The sequence below is a fragment of the Zootoca vivipara genome, chromosome 4, assembly GCF_963506605.1.
Source record: "Zootoca vivipara chromosome 4, rZooViv1.1, whole genome shotgun sequence".
NCBI lineage: Eukaryota > Metazoa > Chordata > Lepidosauria > Squamata > Lacertidae > Zootoca > Zootoca vivipara.
In genome coordinates, this window is record NC_083279.1 from 37,898,331 (window position 1) to 37,914,141 (window position 15,811).

General features: G+C 40.0%; 1 protein-coding gene across 1 annotated transcript in view; it reads left to right on the forward strand.

Moving 5' to 3' along the window:
* REPS2 (RALBP1 associated Eps domain containing 2) overlaps positions 1 to 15,811 on the forward strand; it is a 93,334-nt gene that overhangs the window by 48,540 nt on the left and 28,983 nt on the right. The window contains exons 9-14 of the mRNA XM_035115083.2: positions 1,816 to 1,907; positions 2,754 to 2,825; positions 3,813 to 3,882; positions 4,987 to 5,061; positions 6,659 to 6,701; positions 8,759 to 8,895. Coding sequence (XP_034970974.1) covers positions 1,816 to 1,907; positions 2,754 to 2,825; positions 3,813 to 3,882; positions 4,987 to 5,061; positions 6,659 to 6,701; positions 8,759 to 8,895 — 489 coding nt within the window. The remainder of the gene's footprint in view (positions 1 to 1,815; positions 1,908 to 2,753; positions 2,826 to 3,812; positions 3,883 to 4,986; positions 5,062 to 6,658; positions 6,702 to 8,758; positions 8,896 to 15,811) is intronic.

Below are 15,811 nucleotides of genomic sequence, written 5' to 3' on the forward strand. Positions count from 1 at the left end.
CGTCCCGGCTCTCCTTCCTGGCAGCACTTGGACTTGGGGTGCCCCTCCCGCCTTGTTTTTCTCTGCATCCAGCTTGTTTTGGAGGTCTACCGCCACCGCCCTTAATTCCTGCTCTCTTTCCTGTAGCGCTCTCACCTGTTCCGCAAGTTGTAGCCGGTCGTCCTGGACCTTCTTAGTCTCTTCTTTAGCTGCCTTCAATTCCCCCTGCGCCTGCAGCGACAGCTGCTGCAGTTCTTGCTGGGCTTGCTCCGCGATCTGCCGCCATCTCTCCGCCTCTGACACGCTCATCCCGGCAACTCCAAAGTAGCCCAAAAAGGATTAGGAGGTTGCTGTCACAGTGGCCGGAGTGGACTACTTCAGAGTAACGACGCTACACAGCTCTGCATTTTATTCTTTTATTGGTGCTGCGTATTTACAGTGCTAAAGTCATTGCTATTTACACGGAGTGATGTGATCAGTCGGTTTCAGAACCTCCTAATGGCTTTTGGCGCGTCTTTCTCCAACACAAAAGCTTTGGCAGACCCATCCTCTTTCCCCTCCTCTTTCTGCGTAATTCCGGAGTTGGGGGGATGGGTCTCCCCCCCTTATTCGCCCCTTCCTGTCCCACCTGGGACCCTGGCTCCTCTACCTTGCCTGAGCCTCGGCCCCGACTTCCTGCTTCCCCACTGGCATCGGAACTCTCTCTGCTTTCCCCTGTGCTCGGGGATGGGCTTGAACTCAGGAGGGGAGGGACTTCGCGATATCCCCTGTCCCTCACACTTTGCAACCACAGATGTACCTGTTAACTTACCCTGGGTGGGGCTTTAGGAGAAATGTGTGTTCCCCTGAAAGGCCCCATTAGCTTTGTGGGCCAGAGGTTCTCCGCTGTGCACTAAACCATGGTTTAGTGCTACGTGTATGAACATAGCACTCATCTCACTCTTCCTCCTACACTACTAGGAGGATATTTTCACCAGAATTCATTCATTTCTTTCTTTCTTTTTTAAAAAATAAGATTTTATTAAAACTTTTTCATAATGTAATTAAGATAAGAGGAACTATTCTAAACACAAACAAAACCAGAGACAGAGAAGAGAAAACGCAGAGTCCTCTCTTGAAGGTAGCTCTTAACCCTTGTCGCATACAGAAAGTGCTGGGCCCTCCCACCTCTCACCCGGGGATGTCTTCCCTTCCCTGCCTCTCACTCAAGGTCCTTAACACAAACCACCCACCACCTTCACGTGGGGGGGGGGGGAGAGAGAAGAAAGTTATTTTCACTTTCCAAGATTTCTGGCATTACATGCAAACCAGATTTCCCAGTCAATTTCAAAACTAATCAGTGAGTTATGAAATGGCATTTGTTTAAACATCCAGCGTTTGTTCTAAAAACACAGTCCTTTATTTGCACATAAGAACAAACCAGGAACCCTAGAATATGAAACTAACTTTAGTGGAGATGCCGCCCGCCCCCCAGCAGGACATAGTGGGGTGAAGAAATTGGACTCCAACTCCCATCAACCCCAGCAAGCATGACCAGTGGTTGGGGTATTAGGAGTTGGAGCTCAGAAGCATCTAAAGGGCCACAGGTCCCCCAGTGCCCCCAAATAAAAATCAAGTTTTTCCTCAAGGTGACCAAAACATAACAATGGCATGTCCATAGCCCTGGAATAGAATTAAAGAGCATTTTAAAATAAAAAGTACTTGTAAAATTATAGCACACAATATATTAAAGAAGAATGTTAATACAGTGATGCAGTTCACAGAAAATGTTCACAGTTCACATAAAAGTTAATGCAAGGACTTATTTGCTTTTCTATCCCCCCCCCCCTCATTTAGCTCCTCTTCAGCCTAAAAGTGATCGTGTCTTGAATTCTTATTCAGAATCATTGGCAGCAAGTCAACAAACGAGGGACTTCAGTAGGACTGAAGTAAGAAAAACTCACCTGCTGGTGTTTTTTTTTTTTTTTAAAAAAACCGCATCTCTATTTTGCTTGTTTGCCCATGTCTTCACTTCCTTTACATTTAATTTTTAATTTTTAAAACAAATTGTTGAGAGAGAATAATTTAACAGTTGGATAATCAACACTCCATGCTTAGTTTACCTTTAGTAGGTTACTCTCTGTGCTCCTGGCTTGATCGTCCATGCATATAGAGAAATGTCTAGTGTGGGCAACCTTTGGTGCTCCGGATGTTGCTGAACTACAACTACCATCAGCCAGAGCAAGCATATTTGATGACCAGAGATGAGGGCCAAAGGTTCCCCACATCTGGGATCAACTGTAGAATGGGTTGGGTGATAGTACAGATAACAAGGAGAAATCCAGCAAGCCAAGGTCAGTGCCAGACTTTGGACAGCTAGTAGTATGGAACTGCCAGTGAGCCCCCAATATTCGCACAGGCAATGCTCAAACTGGTTGAGCTTCAGTATGAGGATGAAGCTTCAATTCTAGTATAAGGCCATGTTTCAGTTCTTTAGACCACCTCTATTTGGCCTGCCCATACATAAATTTGTTCTTACTCTAGAAACAATTTCTCACTATAAGCTACAATAAATATGAGACTGTGAAACTTTGGTTGCCTTGCTATAGATTTGTTGCTAAAAGTTTCTTTTCAGACTGAACCAGAATGATTCAATTGTCGCTGTTTTATAACTGTTTGGGAAAGCTTCTAGTCTTAGAATTTATACTGATGTGCTTTTTCACACTACAGAGGATGACCTATGCATCTCTCTCTCTCTCTCATTTATTTTATCCCTCAATTTTAAAAATAACCAGCTTGAAACTGTTCGCGAAGATCCAAGCAACTCGGAGCCATTGATTCTCTTTGAGGCAACTTCCATTGACCCAGTTGGTGACCGTTTCTTTATATTTATTGCATTAGTCGCTGTGTAGAATTGCATTTATTTATTAATTAAATTTATAAACAGCCCTTCATCCAAAGATCCACAGGGTAATTTACAGCATAAAAGTACAAAATGAAAACACAAAAGATATAACACAACAAAACCAAACGAACTAACAGAAAAAAGTAACCCCCCTCAGTTTTGATTTTACTTATATACCCTTTTGTATCCTTGCTGAAAAAGTATTACCGCATGTGCATTTAAAAAAGATAACTGTGGAACAGTAGGAGAAAGAGAGCTTACTTCATTGGATAATTTCCTAGCAAATACAATGCTGGAACTATAACCTATTAACAAATTGCGTTTGGGTGTTTGGCTGATAATGGACTCTGTTTTAGCTTATCTGGACAATTCTCATACAACAGGACTTGTTTCCATGACCCTGAAAATTGCTTGAAATATGAGATGAACCAACAGGCTGATTGTGATTGCAAGGCAGTCATCATGGGATTGTTGGGTTACAAGCATAAGTTTCAGGTTTTCACTGTGGACAGAACTCCTGCTGCAATGTACTGCGTTAGATGTAGTAAAAGAAGAAAACAAGTCTTTGGCTGCAATATGGAACACAGATTCTTGTAAATAAGTCACTGAACACAATGGAGCTTACTACTGAATGTAGTAACTGTAGTATGTAGAATTGCAGTGTACAGTATATCACATTTGTGAAGCAATTCCTTTGCTGTTTCACTTCCTTTCAAATTCAGCCCACCAGCTTGCTTTGTGACACATAGTTTAACTTCAAAACTAGATTATATAATATAGGAAATTAAATTTGTCCTGATTGTACTCTTCTTCTAAGGTCTTCGCCTGAGGTCTCTCCAGACCTACAGGTTTCCGTCAGCCTGTAACCTCTAAAATGATTTGCAGCTTGCCTCTCTCTATTTCTTATTCTTTTTTTAAATTATAAGCTACTTTTCCTCTCTTTTATAAGGAGACTTCACTCGAAGAGATGCCTGATAAAGTTGCCCTGACACAGGACACAGTTAATGATGACAAACAAGGTACAGTACCAAACTGCTGTCTTTTAATTAATTAGGTTTCAGCTGGAAATGGATAATTCATACAGTTCCTCTTGGTTAAGAAAATGAAATGAAACTGGGCATCTCTGGCAAGGCATGTGGCTCCTGTCAATGAGGGCTCCCCCCTCCTCCCGCCCGTCCTCTTACCTACTGAAAAAGCTCAGTGCTTGTATTTCGTAATCAAGATTGATGCTTCTGCGGAACTGCCTCAGACAGTATTGATTTCTCAAACAACCACCTGTGGAATAACATTATAGTATTCGGTGCTGACCTTTAAATCCCTAAACGGCCTCGGTCCAGTATACCTGAAGGAGCGTCTCTACCCCCATCGTTCTGCCCGGACACTGAGGTCCAGCACTGAGGGCCTTCTGGCGGTTCCCTCGTTACGAGAAGCCAAGTTGCAGGGAACCAGTCAGAGGGCCTTCTCGGTAGTGGCACCCACCCTGTGGAATGCCCTCCCACCAGAGGTCAAAGAGAATAACAATTATCAGACCTTTAGAAGGCATCTTAAGGCAGCCCTGTTTAGGGAAGCTTTTAATGTTTGATGGATTTCTGTATTTTAATGTTTTGTTGGAAGCCGCCCAGAGTGGCTGGGGGAACCCGGCCAGATGGGTGGGGTATAAATAAATTAATAATAATAATAATAATAATAATAATAATAATAATAATTTATTATTATAAGAACTAAGGCTAAGCTCTGGTAAAGTTATGCATGATATATGTACTATTCTTATCTGTTTAGCTACTAAATGTTTTTCCTAAACTTCTGCATAATTTATCCTGGGCTTCCCATGGTTTACATCTCAACTAAAAGCTCATAAGGGTAGTTTACTGTTGGGAAGTCTATGCAGGAAACAACAAACATCATTGTAGTTAAATGTATCTTGAAGCTTATCTATATTATGTAACTTCAGTGTTGGTCTTAGATAGCCCTGATAACTCTCTGTGTGAGCTGAATTCTTCTTAGCATGTGACAAGGACATTTATAGGGACAAATAAGAGTTAGAAACGGTAACTGGAATAACCGTTTTTTCCTCGATGGAATAATTAATAACAAGTAACATTCCAGTTTTTGTTTTTACTAAGGTCTGAAAGTTAGTGCTTCTTCCCAGACAATACAGAAGGAAGTCAAAGCATCTCAGCACTTGACTGTCAAAACAGGTATGGAAAAATTCCTATATAACATAGAACCAGGTTTGTTTTAATGTGGAATCTCTTAAGTTTGCTTATATTGGTGCTTGCCACAGCATAAAATATATTTATTATTGGGTTATTAGCTATCGGCAGTATAAAGAAAATGGCTTCAAGGGCTTCCAGTATATATAAAGTATTGACCAGAATCTTGTGCATACATAGCTGTCTGCCTATTATAACTAATTGGCTCTACCTTGGAATATTTTTCCTCTTCACTGTGTGAAGTATTAGAGAAGCTTTTGTAAGACTACTGTATTTGTTGGTCTAGGAAGAAAAAATGAAAAGAAGCTTATTCCTTGTTACTTTTAAACTTCAATCTTATGCATAATCATTAGAATTTAATAGCACTTGCTTTTTCTCACGTTGTTAGAAAAAAATGTACTTTATTTTGATCTCTCTATAAAAGCTATCTTATTGCATTTTAAAAACTGTTTCAAAAAAGAAATAATCCAAAAACACACCTAGCAAAATTGGGTGGCTGACCACCTGCTGCTGAAGTTCCGTCTCCTACATAAGAGGATTGTTATTAATGAATTAATAACTATCCCATCTTCCTTATGCAAAAAGTCCTGAACTTACACATGATCTAAAGTGATGAGCCACTTAGTAAAATCTACTTTTCTTCCTGAATTTTATTGACTCTCACTTTTGTTTAGTATAATACTGCCTTCTTATAGTTCATATAAACATACAGAAAAATGGACCACTTGAAAGCAGGTGTATATGTCTGAACGGTCCTGCATATTAAAACAAAACCACTCTATATATAAAAAGTTAGTATCTCAGGAAGAAATAGTATATCTTGGGTATCTTCCTGTTCTGTAAGTTTTCTATGTTCTTTGTTTTTTGAACAATCAATAGATCATTGCTTGTCATGGCCAATTGAACCATCTTAGAGTTTTCCTCCCATGGCTGCAATTTTATGTGGTTATACAATTAAAACAGGTGCTGTAGCATGAGAAGTTCATATGTTATACTGCTAATGGCCCAGTGCAGACATAAAAGTCTTAGTTCAATAAAGGAACCAGGAACAAGCTGTCAATTCAGAGTGGCTGGGAAAACCCAGTCAGATGGGTGGCAAACAAACAGGTTTTCTGTCCAGTAAGTGGTATATACATTTTGCTAAATAAATAGTGTATAGTTTTTCATTATGTCTGAACCAGGGAACCTAAGGTTACTGACTTCCAAACAAGTCAGGTTAGCAAGTCAACCTTTTAACCATGGCTTAGTAACTTGGCTTGTTTGGAAATCAGTAACCAGAGGTTTCCAGTTTGGATTAACCAAAAACTCCCCTGCTTGTTTCTTAGCTCACATGTGGGAGCACAAAACTTGTTCATATCTCATCTTAATACACTGAGAGATGATTGTTCAAATGCAGTCTGTTTGTTCAGACCTCAGAATACAGTCAAGGGTTTTTTTAAAATGTGAAATGCCTTATATTCAAGTGCTCAGTAGTGCTGTTCATAGGCAGCACATGTTTACAGTGATTCATCTTGAAGCATCCCTGAAAATTAGGGGATCTGACTTCCTGAAAATATTCCTAACAAGTGATCCTTTGTTACAGTTGCTCAGGAATCTAACACACTTAAAGCAAGACCAAGATCAAGGTAAGCAAAGGCAAGAACAAAGAATAATTCATTTATTTCTGTGTGTACCTGTGTGTTCTTGTTGGCACATCCAACAAGTAGATTGTGATCTACCGGTAGATCACTGGACGTGTGTGGTAGATCACTGGTAGATCACTGGCTCCACCCAAAGAAGCTCAGCAACTTTGGCTCCCCTAAAAAAGCTCAACATTTTTGCCCTGCACCCCCCAAAATGTGGCTTTCCTCCTCCCTAAAAAGCTCAACAACTTTGACCTGAACTGCAGAAAAACAGCACTTTCCTTCCTAAAAGAAGCTCAACAACCTTGACCTGAACCCCCCAAAAGGGGGTAGATCACTGCGAGTTTTTAACTCTGAGTAGATTGCAGTCTCTTGGGAGTTGGCCACCCCTGTTCTACATGTTTGCAATCTATGCATCCAGGTGCGAAAATAGCTTGATGATTTCCCCTCCCCCCCCCCCCGGAAAGGAAAAATAAATAAATCATTATATAAAAAATGGAGGCTTGCTTGCTATGAACCATTAACCAGTTGGCAATTCTGGGCAATGTAGAAGTAAGAACTACAAGTGATAGTTAGTGCATTTGTATGCTTAATCACATAATATATATAAACTATTCGCATATGATGGGAGAGTGAACTAAAATTCAAGAGATTGGTTTTTTAATTGTGCAGAGCAAAAGAATAGACATTCCTGTTAGAAAACATTCAGGAAATCCATCTGAATCCCTTGGCAGTGAAAAATACAGCTGCAGGTAGGGGAATTTATCTAGATGAAGTGAAATGGTTTGAATTGAGCAAAGCAGATGCAAATATAATTTGTTGGGTGAAGGCTCATAATGATGCCTAAATCTGAATTAGATTTAGGCATGCCTAAAATAAAAGTTTAAGCATGTGTAACTCTGCACGGTTTAAGAACCCTCATGAAAATTCATAATGATCTTAGTATTTTGTTTCCATTTTTAATGAAATGGTAACAAACATCAATTATATTCTAGTCAGCACTGAAAACAGTTATTGGCTTAGATCCAAAGACCTATGTGTAGAGTTCTGCACATCCCCAAGACTTCCAGCCTAGGATTAAGACCCCAGAAGTTTGTTCATGAGGGAATGTGGCCCTTGGGTTAAAAACAAAAAAGTCTAGCTTTTCAGCATTCTATGCCATGGTCTCGCAATGCAATACAGTGGTACCTCGGTTTAAGTACACAATTGGTTCCGGAAGTCTGTACTTAACCTGAAGCGTACTTAACCTGAAGCGAACTTTCTGATTGAAAGTAATGGAAAGTGGATTAATCCGTTCCAGACGGTCCACAGAGTACTTAAACTGAAAGTACTCAAACCGAAGCATACTTAAACCGAGGTATGACTGTATATGCAACTAAGGAGTTTTCAAAAACTACCCATCTCTGAAAGCCACAATTTTTAGAATGTCGGTTATACGTAAGACTCCCTACTATGAAGAATTGCACACTAGATATGTGTTGTGTACACCTGCCTGTACCATATTCAAAAGCCTTCAGTATGTAATCCCTGGAATGATCTGTTTCCGATGTTTTATGTACACATATCCATCCATATATAGGTTTACCATATATTATCCTTAAAAAAAGTTCATTTAAGTGTGATTTCTGCAGATGACAGCTAAAGGCCAGGAGCCAAGTCTTCAGATAACTATGAGGCTGCTTATCCTAGTTCTACCCAAAGAACACCCTGGCACAGTACTATGGCCTGACTTGTGTGTGTTTGAAGGAAGTGTTACAATCTTCATATGGTAGAGAAGTTTCACATGGTAGGTAATTGCATCCTTTCCACTGACACCACAATAATGTTTAATACGAATCAGAATTCTGTCTGTATGACACACACAGTTCACATTAAATATTATTGTGGAGTGGACTGACGCTGGCTCCACCATGTGACTGTAAAGCACCGTCTCTAAACATAAAGTCAGGGGGTATGTCATATTTAATGAATACATTCAGTGTTTGTTTTTTACAACCTTTGCGTTAGGCATAAAACCCCCAGTAACTTAACCCTTTTAATCTTGTCTTTTTTTACCCAAGATCTTATTCAAGCACATCTATAGAAGATGCGATGAAAAAGGGGGGAGAACCACCAACTCCCCCGCCAAGGCCACAGAAATCACATTCCAGAGCATCCTCCTTAGATCTCAATAGGATGTTCCAGCAAAACACACAAGGTAAAGTTTCACAACCCTTTCTATATGGCCTCTGCTGGTTAATGGTTGTTAATAACAGGCTTTAAAGGCAACTGTAGTAGTTACATGCCAAACACATTTCCAGTTATTTGCACAGGCACTTACAGCTGCTTCACATATGCACCTTCATTTCTTGATGTTGCAATATCAGATGACAATTTGAATATTCAATGGGTCGGCACAGATAGAACTTCCTTTTCACTCACTATCAGTGCGAGTTGAAAGTGCCACTGAACTGAGGTGCTGGACTTACTCTTCTTCTGGGAGTCATGAGGAAATGTGTCCTGCCCAGCCGGGTCCCAGGGGATCTACCAAACAACCTAGGCTGTTGTGGGCATAGACAGCAGAAACAGACAGCCCAAAGTCCAATTCCAGGCAATCAGAGGTTCCAGAAAGAGTTCAGGCAAGAGACAAGTCGAGGGGCATTCCAAGGTGCAGGTAAGCCAAGGCCCAGATACAAGACCCAGTACTAGTAGCAAGATGTTGTTCTAGCAGCAGATCTGCAGCCCCCTCGAAGTTTCTACAGAGAATCCTTCTCATAAGGAGGAGTCCTAAGTCACAAGTTTATGAGGAGTCCTCTTCTGCACTCAAGCATTCTACTTGACTGTGCGGGTCTTGTTCTGCCTCTTGAGGTGCCATCATTCCCAGGATTTCAGGGGTGGTTCTGTCTCTGCTTCAGAAGCTGAGCTTCCTTTCTGGGGTGGTGGTATGCCTGCCAGTCTCACCCAAAGGCCCTCCTGGTTCATCCTTGACTGTTGTTGTGAGCCATTTCTGAGCTTCTGTGGGCTCTAAATCACCCTAAGACAGATTCTTCTCAGGAGAGGAGTCATCTGTCGGGGATAGATATATAAAAGTTTATAAAAGTTATAAACTGCTTGATTGTAAAAACTCTCAAAGCAGTTTACAAAAAAAGGGAAATGAAGCCATGTACTTGCATTGGTGAACCAGTCCTTAGCTCTTCATGTATACTGATTGAACAGTGCATTACTTTATATAACCTTGCTCTGAAATGTCAAGTGCTTCCAGAGTAAACAGACAAGTTTGTCAAATTTCCCCCTCCTGGATTATATGCAGCATGCTAGCCAAATATTATGGCCTGACTGGTGTTTGATACACCCCAGGTTTTTGCATATATTTATCAGATGATCGATAGGCTGCAATACTGTATATGACAGTTGTGCAACGCCAGATATAGCTTAAGAAAACGCAACTGCATGTTAGCACAATTTAAAGCTCATGAGTAAGAGGGAGTCTTCCTTTGGTTCAAAACTAATAGGATAGTTTTATGTTAAAAATAAAGCAAATTCTATAGCTTATGGACCAAGTTTAATATACTTTGCTATTTGCATATTCTTCTTGGAAAACAGCACATGGCAGCTGCTTGGGTTTTTTAAATTAAACATTTTTTCAAATGACTGTCAAACTTCAGGCGAAGCCAAAGTTGCCACTTTAGATGCCTGGCAAAACTGTCATCATTTATGTCTTGCTCTCACCTGAGCAGTGCCATCATTTTGCAAAGTTGCTGGTGACTTTGGCTAGGGAAAAATCAGTGCCTCCATCATATTTTGTCCATTTCTCCATTTGTAATCATCAGAGAAACCAATGATACAATTTTTTGTTTCGGAGGGGTTCTTTTTCATTGTTTGCTTACTATCCATTGATGGAGATTTATTTATTAATTTATTAAATGTATGTCTCTTCTCATACATACATACGAACAAATATTGCCTAAGGGATAGCTCAGCCCGTACAGCATGAGACTCTTAATCTCGGGGGCTTGTGGGTTTGAGCCCCATGTTGGGTGAAAATTCCTGCATTGCAGGGGGTTGGACTAGATCAGGCACCCCCAAACTTCAGCCCTCCAGATGTTTTGGACTACAATTCCCATCTTCCCCGACCACTGGTCCTGTTAGCAAGGGATCATGGGAGTTGTAGGCCAAAACATCTGGAGGGCCGCAGTTTGGGGATGCCTGGACTAGATGATGCTCGTGGTCCATTCCAGCTCCATGATTCTTTAAATACACATAGCAAACAAAAGGTTTGGTGTGTGTATTTATATATTTGCATATATAATTTTATAGGTGCATGCACATCCAACTATCTTTGGTAAAGGAGACCACAGCACTGTGATATGTTTTCATTATGATGCAGTGACCCAAAAAAGCATCCCTCAACAATTGATCATACTGCCTTATGTGTCTCTGCTTTGCATACTGAACATTTCTGGTTCCAGGACTTCTTCCACCTGGCCAGCTTTGCACTGATTCTTCTGCTACAGACTGTGCAAATGGCTGCTTAATTCCTTAACAGAAGAGCTGGTGTGTGCCAGCAATTTGCCTCATGCTGCATTTCCTATGCTGTGTTCCTTTTAATCATGCTGTGTTTAATAGTCTGATCAGTACATTAAATTAAGAAAGGTGGCAACTCAGACTAGTCTTTCAAGTTTTATATGGTTGGATAAAAACAAAAAAAGACCACCCACAGAACACTTAAGGTATTGCTTAAATTTAAGATACTGGTACAATCTTCTGTCGGCTATGCATGCTTAGTATAATTTAAGTCTTCATCAAACTGTGATGAAGCCACATAAATTAAATGGGTTATATAAAATATAAGCAGAATCAGAGCATTTAGATCCTATACACATTGCCATGTAGTCTTCTGTCATATAGATCTGCATTTAGGATTGTATTATTCAGAAAGCCCACAAATGTATATGAAATAGGAACTGAGTAGGCATCTGGGGTTTTTCCTTGGCCTTCTATAATTACAGGGAAAAGTCATACAAAGCTTCCACCTGTAAATCATGAATTCCCATTCATGTTAAATGCACTATTCTATTCAAGTTGCTTTATGACAGCAGGCTGTAGATGAAAGGGCACCTTTCCCCCCTGAAAAACTTGTACAAGTCCTGAATAAATGAGTAGGGTTGTACACTCCTGCTTCAGACTCTAGAGCTACGTAATTAATTTTTAACACAGTCACAGGCTATGCTTTTGGAGCTGGATGTTCGAAGAAAATAGTAAAGCAGAACTTTAAACAGTAGAATACAGGAATTTACTTATGGAGTGGCATTGATGAAAGAGAAGTAAAATATTTTGCCTTACCAGTTTTTTTTTCCAATCAGAAGGGGTAATTCAAAATTGAAAGGGTATCACAGTGATAATCTTGGCATAGATCGTGTCGTGACAAAGATCGTGTCAATGTTATAAGCTGCAACTGGTAGGTACTTTGGGTCTCAGATTAATCTTTAGTCAAAACATTTGTTCCTATGTCCTTTCAAATTGACCTGATTTAAACAAGTATTGGAGGGACACAGGTGGCGCTGTGGTCTAAACCACTGAGCCTCTTGGGCTTGCCATTCAGAAGGTCGGCGATTCAAATCCCTGCAACGGGGGTGAGCTCCCATTGCTTGGTCCCAGCTCCTGCCAACCTAGCAGTTTGAAAGCACCCCCCCCCAAAAAAGTGCAAGTAGATAAATAGGTACCGCTCCGGTGGGAAGGTAAATGGCGTTTCCTTGTGCTGCTCTGGTTTCGGTGTTCCGTTGCACCAGAAGTGGCTTAGTCATGCTGGCCACATGACCCGGAAAAACTGTCTGTGGACAAACACCGGCTTCCTCAGCCTATAAAGCGAGTTGAGCGTCACAACCCCAGAGTTGTCTGTGACTGGACTTACCGTATATACTTGAGTACAGTGGAACCTCGGTTTATGAACACCTCGGTTTATGAATTTTCGGTTTATGAACGCCGCGGACCCATCTGGAACGGATTAATTCACTTTCCATTACTTTTAATGGGAAAGTTCGCTTCAGTTTATGAACGCTTCAGTTTATGAACAGACTTCCGGAACCAATTACACCCATGTTTCAGTTTATGAACGCTTCAGTTTAAGTACTTCGTGGACCCGTCTGGAACGGATTAATCCACTTTCCATTACTTTCAATGGAAAAGTTCGCTTCAGTTTATGAACGGTTACTCTGTGGACCATCTGCAACAGATTAATCCACTTTCCATTACTTTCAATGGGAAAGTTCGCTTCAGTTTATGAACGCTTCAGTTTATGAACAGACTTCCGGAACCAATTGTGTTCATAAACCGAGGTACCACTGTATAAGCAGAGTTTTTCAGTAGCTACTGGTAAATTTCTAAATTTCTAAAATAAAAATAGATACCAATAAAATTACATTAACTGAGGCATCAGTAGGTTAAATGTTTTTGAATATTTATTTCAAAGCAAACTGTCAGTGTCAACCTTGGGTATTTTTTTTTACCCTTCTCCCCCTCCTGTTCTTTATATAAAGCACTTTGGACTTAAAATGATTATATACTGCACTGTGGAATTTTTATTGGTAACTACACTTAGACTACAGAGCCCTAAAGTTACATAAAAATGTAGCAAGCATTTCCAGAAGTTTAGCATGCTTCAAGATGTCCACCTACTTCCATGACACTTCTCATAGAAACAGAAATGTTTCTGTTACGCTTATGACATCTTTTATGTAGAACTTAAGCCGCTGGATTACATACCCGTCTTTGATATCCACATGGAAGTGGCCCCAAGTGAGCATAAATAAGCAAAATTTCTAATACAGTAGTTTCTCCATATAACAAAATGTACAATCTGCATTGTTTTGGATGTATTTTCATTTGCATAAAAATGGAAAGCCATAGTCCCTGTTCTGAATATTTTTAGAGTTTGACTTTCAGATTTTATTCAGTTGAGAATGAGTTCAGTTTCTAAATGCATGCACACATGCCATTGCTGTATCTAACAAGCAGAACCCAACAGTGACAAATCTAGCATGCCACTATACTTGCCTGTCTACTGCATATATATTATAATATATAGAAATACATTCACACGCATGTGCATATTTTCTTTCTTTCTCTCTGACTGACACACACACACACACACCACAGAGCTGTCCTGCTTCGGAATAGATTTTTGCTGATGCTCTGTTCTAAGAACTCTAGATTGTGCCTGGGAATTGTGCTCACATAAGCATACTACTTTCAAACAGGTCAGAGATATTCTGAAACAGCAGGATTTTATGAATATTTCATGAATAGCTTAAGTTAGAATTTTAGGATTAAAAAAAAAGCAGGAAACTGGGTCAAACATGCCTGGTCTGAGCATTTTGCTTGCCTAGAATCCTGAATGCCCAGATACAGCATATTTTCCTAAGCTGAACAAGATGTAGCACACACACACACACACACACACACACACACACAGTGTGTATATATATGTATATATATATATATATATATATATATATATATATATATATATATATATATATAATGTATAGCCTGTTGTGAGAGAAACAACTTAATGTTCTGAAATGAACTGCATTTTGTACCTTTGGTAGTGCTGAAAAGATACTGCACATGAAACCCGTGCTTGGAAGAGGCCCCAGTTTATTATTTCCTTTTAATACAATTTGCTATTTCTCCTTGGGGATTTACCTGACCCCCACAGATGGCAATGTTAAGAGTCAGGACATGAACACACAATAAATATTTGCAGTGGCTTTACAGCAAGTTTAATAAAAGGACAGCAAACGAAGACTTTTTATAACCCTGTTGTGGTTAAAAATGGAGTTTTCAGTAGAAATTGATTTCAAGATACAGTATAAAGAAAAACTATGGATTATTGGCAAAACATAGTTCAAAGTAACTGTACTTTCTCATTTAGGTGTTGCTAAATGCATTTCAGAGCACCTTCACTGAAAGAATGCAGGATTGCTTATGAAACCCGTATATAGATTGCAACATGGTGGATTCATTTGTGATGTTGCTTCACTTTCAGTCTATATACGTACACTGGGAAGATCTGGGGAACTTCCTGACCTATATACCTATATACATTTTATGAACACAGACTTAACACACACTTGTGATTACTCCCATCAGTCCCAACAACTGTGAGATAATGGCCAGGGATGATGGGAGTTGTAGTTCAGCAACATCTGGAGGACCCAATGTTCCCCTACACATGCGTTTTGTGAATTCCAGCACAGGAATGTCTATTTTGCAACAAATAATATTGTGTCCTAAAGACCAACACATATAATTATTACTTAAATTTCCATGGACTCACGTCTACTCTGGAAACTCTGTGTAAGAGATATCTGATGTGTGATACATCCGTGGACTTTTTGTCTAGCTGTAAGGATAACACGACATGGCTGCAATATATACCCAGGTTGCATATGCTGTAGCCTCCAACTTTTCCAGGGCTAGAACCCAGTTTTATTTTTTTAACCAAATATTCTGCTCCTCCCCTCTTTATGCAACCTAGAAGAACTGGAGGATTGGCTAATTCAAGAGTGGCATGGTTTCTATCTTGCTGTTTAAAGAGTTACCTTTGACCTCCAGCTATGTGCAGAGTATATGCTGGATTATTATTATATTTAGCCCACCCATTTCTTCCCAATCATCAAACAAATACAGGTATAACCCACAACTATAGAGTATGTCCACCCAATACAATTTTGTTTCTGTGAGGAGTAAGAGGAGAGCGTAGTGATGCCACTACCCCTACTGAGCTCTTTTGACATTCTCCACAGCTCTGATCATTGCGCATTGTTATGTGATTGGTGGCCACACATTTTGAATGGTTTTTAAGTGTATGTCCTTAAATTGTTTTTTCCCCCAATCACTATTGTGTTTGCCACCTGGGCTCCTTTGGGAGAAAGGGTGGGATAAAAATTTAATAAACAAATAATTTTCCCAGTTGACAAATTAAATACAAGGGTGCTACAAAGAGAAAGCGGATCACGCCTGCTTTCCCATGGCGTCTGTTCACCGGACAGGTAATGAATATCTGATGCACATAAGACCCTTTCATACATTACATACATGATTATTAGGGTCACACACTTCTGTCCTGGCAA